The 10,003-nt window shown below is 34.0% G+C and overlaps 1 protein-coding gene across 1 annotated transcript; it reads right to left on the reverse strand.

Annotated features, from left to right (window-relative positions):
• Nucleotides 1–470: 470 nt before the first annotated feature.
• On the reverse strand, nucleotides 471–8,702 carry LOC113783354 (CTD small phosphatase-like protein 2). The gene is made up of 7 exons (XM_027329465.1): nucleotides 8,430–8,702; nucleotides 7,118–7,433; nucleotides 6,341–6,471; nucleotides 3,811–3,910; nucleotides 2,704–3,243; nucleotides 2,204–2,541; nucleotides 471–1,913 (listed from the first exon to the last, which is right to left on the reverse strand). Exons 2-7 carry the CDS (start codon nucleotides 7,284–7,286, stop codon nucleotides 1,755–1,757), a joined length of 1,437 nt encoding a protein of 478 aa, XP_027185266.1. The 5' UTR covers nucleotides 7,287–7,433; nucleotides 8,430–8,702; the 3' UTR covers nucleotides 471–1,754.
• Nucleotides 8,703–10,003: the final 1,301 nt, after the last annotated feature.

Below are 10,003 nucleotides of genomic sequence, written 5' to 3' on the forward strand. Positions count from 1 at the left end.
TATTTTCCATTGTCCATCTTTCTTGTTGATTACTTATTGGCTATTATTCACCACTGAATTTAACTTCCATTCACAAACTAAAATCAAACAACATTATGACCAGACCTAGTGTGCCACTCATGTGTAAACTCACATACTTTCAAAGAAGTCGTTCAAGATGACAGAAAATTCAACTATCCGTGTTGAACTTATAAAATTCAAGTATGACTATAACCATTATTGCTGAAGAACACCTAACAAGGTACTGCTCTTTAAAATATTCTCCCATGCAAACAGGGTTTTGACTTACATTTTTTTTATACACAAGCTTCAGGTATTTACTCCAGTGACATATTTATGCTTTAATTTTTTAGTAAAGAAAATCTATTTAAGTCAATGGTGTCAGAAAGAAACGAACTTAGTAACATAATTTCCAATAACTAATAGAGGTCAATTTAATTGTATAAAATTTTGAAAGAAATAAAAGGAAATAAGTAACTACCATCATCCACTTCTGTCAATATAAACAAGAAAAATACATAGGTTGAGATACACATGTTATTCCTAATCCTGAAAGTGATAACAACAGAAGCAATTTCTCCATTTTTTGTGGTGGAGGAAATTTAAAAACATTCACAAAAATCACCAAAGATGTAAAGCATAAAAATATACAATTAGCAGTCTTAGTACAGACAACTAAACTGCCACATGCAGTGACTTCAAATCATGTACCCGGGTGTTGTTCATTTCCCACTCTCATCACCTGGGTGGATGAGAATGAGGAACTGGTTTAGGGAGTGAAAATACCAATTCATGCAAAGCAGTCTTAAAGACATACAACAAGAAACGTTAACAATCCAATACTATCGTTTTCTATCCTCACCCTACCAAGTTTGATAAATCTAATTCTGCGAAGTTATCTTGTGAAAACAAGAAGCTCAATCCAGATTAAGAGATCACTAGTAGTTTTATCCAGTTAAAAAGAACACAAAATCAGTATTGAAATTTAACACTCATCATATAAATTTGAATTGATTTCTGTTTTTCTTTATCCAGTAACAGTATTTTCTGAATTTTGTAATTTTACAATGTAAAACATCTTTAATTATGCGGATTAACTATTTCCCCAAATTCTTCAGGAGTCACCTATTTCTAAAAACTCATAATTGTCTTTTTCTACTTAACAAAAAATCTCGATGGCTCATACATGTTACATAATGGTTCAAATACTCCCTGAATGCTATTATTAATTGACAAGATTCTAACAATCTCTCAATCCACGGTATGAGGTAAAGTCAATGCCACTCACATATCTTAGTCCCAGAAGCAAATTGTTGCATGCTTCCCCAAAATTCAAGAACGTTTTACTTAGCATAGAGCACAATATTAATTGAACAATTAGGTATGCAACTTCCAGCTGTAGTAAAGAGATGTAAACGCCAAGAAAAAATCACTAAAATATCCCCAAAAAAAGAGTTTAACAATATACACAACCTTTAAACCTTTAAGCATATAACTGTACAATGCAGACAAGGCGAAAACCTTTAAAACTACCTTCTCCCAGAAATCAGCTTAACTAACCAAGTCATCAAAGGGCTATGGAGAAGAAAAACTGACCAAAACATGGAAAAATATCCCTGTTGTATGAAAAAAAATTGTATCCATGCTCAAAGAGAATTGAATAATGAGCATCTAAAATGAAGGAAAGTTTTGCTTAAAATGATATAAAAGGGACAGGAAATGTTAAAGAAACAACTAATGAGTGCAAGGAGCACTCATTCATTGTTACCGAATCTCTTAGCAATGATAGGCCGAACATCATCAGTGTCAACCAGTGTTTCAAGGAATGGAAGTAGTGACATTAGTGCGGAGTCTGAGGGGTCATCAAACCAACTCTTGATGGGAATTCCATTATTGACTTGCAAGCGGAATACCTGCAAAACATCAAAGGATAAGCATTATAAATAATCAAGTAACTGTTGAGATCCCATAAGTTTGTTTATGACTGTTATTCAAACAAGCAGACTCAATTCGGTACTTGCCCCTCAAAAACTGTAACATAACTGAATTACGCAACCATTTGGCATTTAAATACATGCACAATATAGACTTAACAAGGTAAAAAAATGACATATTTTAGTAATCTACAGATTTAAAATCATAAGAATTCCCCAAAACATACTAGTGACCACACGAATTGACACAACAATGGAACACTAATTACCTGAGGAGAATTATCAATTATGACAACTTTTGCTAGATCAACACCTAAAACAGTTAAGTCTTTAGTATAACTTCCATCATAGAAGATGCAGGATTCGCGGTAAGCTCGTCTAGAGATAAGCTTGCCATCTGGATCCAATATATCCAAAAGCTGCTTCGCATAGATGCTCTGACTAGCTGTGAAAACTACAATTTCAAACATCTCAGAAACTCTCTCCAGGAATGTCCGCAGGTGAGGCCTCTGTTTCACATACACTGTATGCTCTTTCATATTGAAAAACACTGGAAAGGTGAAATCAGCATCATCACTGTGTTCCAATGTTGAATGCACTAGGGTTTCTGTCCACAAAAAACTGATGTCACCCAACTGTAAGGGCAAAGATCTGAGTACATAAACCAAAAGAACTGGACTGAAACTAAAAGTAAGACTCATTGATCAAGGTTAGTTTTTCATTCCTGCATTTTTTTTCTAAGCTCAGCAGGCTCAAGAAATTCTCTTACCATCCAAGTCAAGAACAAGAGTAACAGATTTTGTTTTCTTGCTATCCTTAGGCAGTATTGTTGGCCGCAAATCTGAAGCCAAATCTGGCAAGTCAGGTATATTCCTTATAAACATGTGTGGATCAAATGAATCTGGTTGATCCACATCTGAGTAAATATTAATATCAGATTCCTGGTTGCACGATCTCAATTGATGGATAGCAAGATACAAGCTCGAATCAGAAGAATCTATTGTAGCATCTTCACATGTTCTGATATCATGAATATAGCCACTTTCCATAGCATTCTTAAGATAAGGCATTACCATGGTTTCCTCAGTCAAATCAAAAGAATTAAGTGGTTCTTCACATTTGTAATCAGGCAAGAACTTAGTGTCTGTACTATCATTAAAGACTGAGTTGCCATCAACTGGTAGCCCAGAAAAAATCATGTCAGATATAAAGAAATCTGATATGCTGCAGGTCTGGTATTCACATGAACCTTTACTGCTATCATCACTATCTTCTGTCTCCAACTGTGGCACATACAGGTTGTTGTTCCCTGGAAGGATTGGTAGCAAGGTTAAGATTTTTTTTTTTAACTAAATAAGATAATATTATAATTAGATAAAACCAATAAACAGAGATTATCTTTTATGTCTATAGGCTTCTGCATAACAGATTCTATTCCAAAAGTTATAAGGATTTAATTTGATGACTCGAGGAAAAACATACACATATCAAACAGATGAGAATTTCAACTCCCGTGAGAGTTGTAGCATAAGCAATTTAACCAGAATATCAAATGCTGATACTTTGTCTCCGTGTGATAGTAAAATCAGGTGGCCCAGCAGATGAAAAACAATTTCTAGTTCAATTCCACACTTTCAGCGCAAAACAAAGTAAAAGAAGCATTGCATTTAAGTGAAATTCTCTAACACTAGCAGCTACTACATCATATCTCTCATTTTTTCTTGCGTTACCTCTTCATATGGAAGGAAAAAGTGTTATATAGGGAAACACAATCTCAAAACCTTGTCTCCTCACATTCAATTCACATCAATTATGAAATATTCATGATAGTACCCTTCAGAGGAAAGAACAAATCAGACCAAGTATTGCATCTCACCTCCATAATAGTCAGTATATGATTTACTATGAATGTCAATAGACTCTAAAATGGGAGAGAAAATCGTCTCTGAGCTTGTACAGGTTCCTGGTGCAGACTCCTGCAGTTTAAAAAAGCATTACAATTAGTTATGCTGTCACATGCTAAATAACAAACCTACTCTGGTAAACATTGTATGAAAGTGAAAGTGAATCAGAAACTGCTATCATATTCAGTATGATTAGCTTTGTACGTGCAAATAAAACAGGCATCTCAAATGATTCGATCCATAATCACAACGGGAAAGATATATCCTAGGGAATAACACAAAATACTATAACTCAAGCTGACATTCTTCACTAAAACATAAATACAACTATGGAGTATGTGATCAATGAAAAGAAAAATATTCTGCAAAAGAATGAAAACGGTAAATATTTCAAAAAATCACAAAATCTTTACACTAACTGAGAGAAAATCTAGCAATACTACAAGAATGCAGCAACTAGGAAATAGCACATCAATTCTCCCCATTGAAACTTCCTACAGCTAGTGACTCTGCAGGATGTCCTACTAGAAGCCTAGAACTTGGGCACACGCACACACACAAGACATCTGATCTATCGCAACTGCAGTATCTAAAAAATATCACATTGCAAAAATCTATATTTGAACTTTTAAAATAGTCCAAATTGAAGTAACCATTTGTAACATAATAAGCTTCTCAAGTTATAATAGCTTGCAACTTTGAGTTAACTATTCAGATCTTCCACAATTGCTCTATGTTTACGTGCTTGGTATTGGAAGATTCAAAGATACCTCGATACATATAATCATAGTTTACCAAAAATTTCAAATTCCGGAGAAATTACATAAGTTATGATTACAACCTGGCGATTAGATACTTCTGATGTCGGAAAAATAGGTGAGGTCCTCGCCTACTAGCTCTAGCAGAAGAATGGGACGATCCTTGGACTGTTTTCAGGCTTTGTACAGTACCCATGAACAATAACATTGGAGAAAAAGGGAAGAAGAACAGGGATTTAGGGGGGAAGAAGACAAGCCAAGTACTCCCTCAGACCCAAATTTTTTATGCATTTCAAGAGTTTTTTTTAAAAAAAAAACAGCGTATAAGTAGCTGAAAAAGTTGAGCCAGGTTCTGTCTTTATCCTTCATAACATCATTGTGATAAATGTGTGGGGCCAAATGAGAATTGTCGTCTATATCAACCTTATCAAGTTTTATATGTGCTGCACATACTTCCTCATTACTGAGGTTGTGTAGTTCACACGCTTAAATTTGGTTCACAACCAAAACAACTAGAAAAATAAGTGGTGCCTAGGACATCTTGGTTGTCAGTTGAAATCCCACCAAAATCTATCGCACCTTAATGGTCTTGTTTTGTTGACTGCGTTGTTCATGAGTTAATTTCTCAGCACAAATTAGACCTAAATTGATGGCTGAGTCATACTAATTCCCAATGAGTAGGTGAAGGACAGGAAGTGAAAGTAGTTGTGTAGCTATTTGCCATATTTAGAAAGTGACATAAATTTTGAGACAGTCCAAAAAGGAAAGCATGACGCCCATCAATGGGACGGAGGGAGCACAAAACAAAAAACTCAATTCCTATTCATCAATCTCACCCTACCTAGGATCACATAGGAATATTAAAATTTATAAACTTCAAACTTTCCTAAACTTAGTATTTCCATCTTCTAATATGGAAATTAACAAGTTGCAAAGCCTTTTAGGAACTTTTCTGTGACAATGACTTACCTAATCTAATAAATAACTAAAAAAAACTCAGCAACACACGTGCTGGAAAATTCCTGCAACAAGTAAAAGACCAAAACACCCTTGAGACCCAATCTTTCAAAAACTACTAAAATCAGAAAATAAAACTATAATCAACATAAACAAAGACTCTCGATTAACATATTATTGCTCCTAATTACGCTCCTTATCTACATGGGATGCCTAGTTAAAGCTTGAGGAAAATCACACAAATCTCTAGCTCTGTATTTCCCTGAGCTCTTGGTTGACTGCAAAAACTTCCCAATTAGTGAACTAACAAGAATGGGAACAAAGTTTAAGACAAATAAACTGAAGAAATACAAGTAAATGACAAAATCTGAATGCAGAACAAGGAAAAAGAGAGAGAGAGCTCTTTTTCTAATGATGTAAACTTGAAATTCGTTATCAGACAATGCACCATATTTTACATTAATTTAGATGACAAACCACTTGGTATCATGCCTTGAAGAAGGCTACTATAAAGCTAAGTTAGGACAAAGAAGTGTGATTTGTACAGAGCTAACTTAGGACAAAGACGTGCAGTGAGTTTAGAGCTAAGTTAAGACAAAGATGTCCAACAATTATTTTACATGACTTAAGGAATTCTTGTCTCATATACAAAAGCATCAAGTACATTGCTTTGAAAAAGGATAATGACCAAGACCACAAAAAGAACTGGATAATAAGCTGCAAACTGCCACAAACAAAAAAACAATAAACAAACAGCTAAATTGGGGGGGAAAAAGATTTTTTTTACCATTCTACTGACATCTGTAGAATCAATGAAAGGCATATACTGCTTTTGAAGGAGTTCTCCATTGAATGATTCCCCATGGTCAGCATCGCTTGCTTCGCTATCATGAGAACGTTTTTCGTCACACGAACAAACTACAAGGACAATGAAAGAAATCATATCCTGAGGACACTTTAACCTTTACACAAGACAAAGAAAAAGGGGCTACTTGAAATTGAAGTAGTTAATACACCATATCAATGAGACAACCAGGCCTGTAGCACTATAGCAGTTTATAGATATTAATAATCAAGAAACAGAGGTTTCAAGCAGTGAATCTCCAGAACCTCATAATAAAATTGTATTTCAAAAAAAACCTCAAAAAACTTCAATAATAAAAAATTATGGATGCAAATGTCTGATTAACTTGCACCCAGCCTCTAAATCTGAATTTATACTATGCTCACTCTTACACAAACTAAAACTTCAAATTTAAATTCACAGAATAATTACCTCAATCTTTCCCTTGGAATGATGCATCTTGTTGCACAGTATATGTATAGTCTCATCCAGTTACAGCAGAAAAAATAAATAAAAAGTACCACAACAAAAGAATCCTATTATCGCAAACAATAACTAAACTAGTTACATCCTTTGTCATAGACTCTAAAGCCTTCTAACCAACAAATACTTAAAGTTCTTCTCAAAAGAACAATATGTTTAATCATAATTGACTTGATCCTTATAGACCCCCAAAAGACAGTTCTTCTAGAAGATTGAGATCCTTTATTGTTTACTTACCATCGTGAGTATGTTGAATAATAGTCTGAAGTTCGTCAGCATTCTGAGCAATTTTGGAAACAGAGAGAGAATTCTTGGATATCATGGTTGATTTTGGGCATATGCGGAGACCTTTTTTTTCTTTCAAACAGCCCACAGTTGACTTGGTTTTCATTTTGAGTGATGGCATTTGATCTATACTTCTGATATGCACCAAAATCTGGATTTAAGAACATTCGCGGGAAAATAAACTCCTCAAAACAGTAAGGAACAACCACTGTCACTGAAATGCTGAGGATGAGAAGTCCATCCAGGAAGGCCAAAACAACTCCAGGAGCTATAACACATTTTAAAAAAAATTGAACTCAATCAGTCCAGACACACGATAAAAAAATATTTTGCACTAGCTCCCATATTCAAGTGCACAAGATCACACATAAAGAACAAAAATATAATGACATAAAAAAGAAACCAATACAAGAACAAAGTTGTTATTTCTCCTAACTAATTACAGTGGATGCCAAGACAGGCTCTATCCTGCCTTCTTTCTGGGGCAACTAATAATACCAAACCAAATATATTCTTGCTGATTGAGGATAGATACTTTAAAATTATTCAGGTATTCATGTTAAAAGCAAGCATGAACAATGGGAGACTTATAATCCGTTTTCTTTTCACCTAATTCAACACATCAATGGTTGTTAAAAACAGAAAATTTTCTCATCTGCAAAATTTATCTAGAGGCTGTATCTAAGGCCTATATCTAACTCCATAGAATTCAATCTGCACTTGGGCTCACCAAAAACCTTTTGTAGGGTTTGAACTCAGTTCAATACTACTCAAACTCGGGTCAAAACCTTATTTCCAATTATCCAACTATCAAATTCATAACAGAGATTCATCAACCCAATTACCAAAAAATTGAAAAAAAATAAAAAATTACTCCTATACCCAAAATACTAAAAAGCAAAATCCTGTTCACTATTTCAAAACGGGAGTATCTGAACCAAGTTCGCGGATAACTTTGACTAGGTTTTGATCTCAACTGGAGTATTACAAGAAGCTCAACCTAGGTCAAAACCTTACAAACCCAATTATCCAACAATCAAATTCAAACAAAAAGACATTCAATTGAATTACTTAAAACAACAGATATTTATCAGTCAGAAGCAACTAAAAGCACATAAAAAACCACAAAAGCAGAGAAAAGTCAACTAACTAAAACATAAAATTACACACATCTAACAACAAACCGGAGCTACTCAATCTCTAATATTCAACTACAACAAAATAAGTTACGACTTAGATTGGAAACAGGGAAGAAAAACCTAACCATGGGGGAAGATTCAATCAGTGGATCCTAGTCGAGCTCTGGAGAAGAAAAGAAAAAGAAACAGCTAGTTTTAGTAGATGCTGCTAAAGGTCGTTTGACAGGAGAAGACAAAGATGCAGGAGTAGCAATGGTTCGCCGGAGAAAGAGCGACGACGGCGACGATACAGGACTCGGTCGGGTCGTCAGGGTGTGAGAAGGGAGGAGGAGTTGACTCGTCGGGGAAAGAGAGAGAGAAGAAAAGGAGGGACAGAGAAGGAAGGCGCCGTAGACTTGGCTTCCAGCACACAATTAGTGATAAGTGCAGTATTATTTATTTATACAACGACTAATAATTTCTAAGGAGTATTAACGAGGAATTTTGGAAGTTACTAAATTATGATGGAAAAATTGGTGAAAAGGTTCCGAGTAGTAGACAAATTCATTTATTTATCCCTGATTTGGTAAGACAGGGATCCCAATGAACGTATACTCATTCACTTTTCTTTTAGATTGATCTTTTTTACACTGAGATCAGCATTGGATAAATGATAATTATATAAAATTTAAATTTGAAATTTATTTTTTTACATGTGTCGTAGATACAACGATGATATTTGTCAACACTATGAAAAAAAAACTCATATAAATTTGACTTAAATGTCTTGAATTAATTTATGGAATATAACATGCTTTATTACTTTTTTTAATTTGTCTTTGGTATGTTATATGTGTAAAAATGTAGAATTTTCACATTTTTTGTTTTAAAAATGATTAAGGGTGTTTTTGATAATACCGAAGTCTGAAATCTGAAGTATAGATCCATTAGGTTATTGAATTGTTAAATATTAAATTTAATACATTTGAGTGCATATCACATTCAGTAATAAGTAAATAGTTTATCACTTAATTTTGAGAACAAACTTTGCTTAGAAAATTCAGTGCCGTTTGATTAATTTAGATGTTCATTTTTTTTATGAAACGGTCTGAATATATTAAAATTTGAATCTATTAAATTTAAGTGCTGAATTGAATTATCAAATAGGGCCTAAGAGTCTGTGTCGAAGCAGTTAAATCGTAATATCTGATAAATTCAACCACATAGAGTTTTGGATTAATTACATTTATCTCCCTTTAAATTTATCCATATTACCAATTAAATCTTAAATTTTGACCAAATAATGGTCTAACCCTTTGAATGCACAAAAGTTTATCAAAAAATATCCTTGACATCTTCTACCATTAGAAATGTTGCTAATGTAAGCAAAAAAAAAATTGGTGTGAGACTCCAAAAAATGCCCTTATAAACCATGTATGTCACTAGGGATGGCAACGGGCGCACCCGCCCCGCAGGGGTCTATTGGGGCGGCGGGGAATTTTTTCCCCCCGTTTGAGGGATACCCCCGCCCTGCCACCCGTTTGGAAAAAAAAAAGGTATATATATGTGCATAATTATATATATCATGATATTATCAATTATACATTTATACTACTAATTATACATGTTTATTAATAAAAATTATTAATTATTTATACTAAATTTATTAATACATTTATATTAAATTCCTAACTACACTTAATACAATAATGCTTTTTTC

This window comes from Coffea eugenioides, chromosome 9 (assembly GCF_003713205.1).
Source record: "Coffea eugenioides isolate CCC68of chromosome 9, Ceug_1.0, whole genome shotgun sequence".
In the NCBI taxonomy this organism is placed as follows: domain Eukaryota; kingdom Viridiplantae; phylum Streptophyta; class Magnoliopsida; order Gentianales; family Rubiaceae; genus Coffea; species Coffea eugenioides.

Bases quoted from the DNA above. Each gene is read 5' to 3' on its own strand.
- LOC113783354 (XM_027329465.1), bottom strand. From the start codon at position 7,286: ATGCCATCACTCAAAATGAAAACCAAGTCAACTGTGGGCTGTTTGAAA. The intron at 3,911-6,340 runs GTAAAAAAAATC...TTTAAACTGCAG, and splicing joins CTACAGATGTCAGTAGAATG to GAGTCTGCACCAGGAACCTG. The intron at 1,914-2,203 runs GTAATTAGTGTT...GATGTTTTGCAG, and splicing joins TAATTGATAATTCTCCTCAG to GTATTCCGCTTGCAAGTCAA.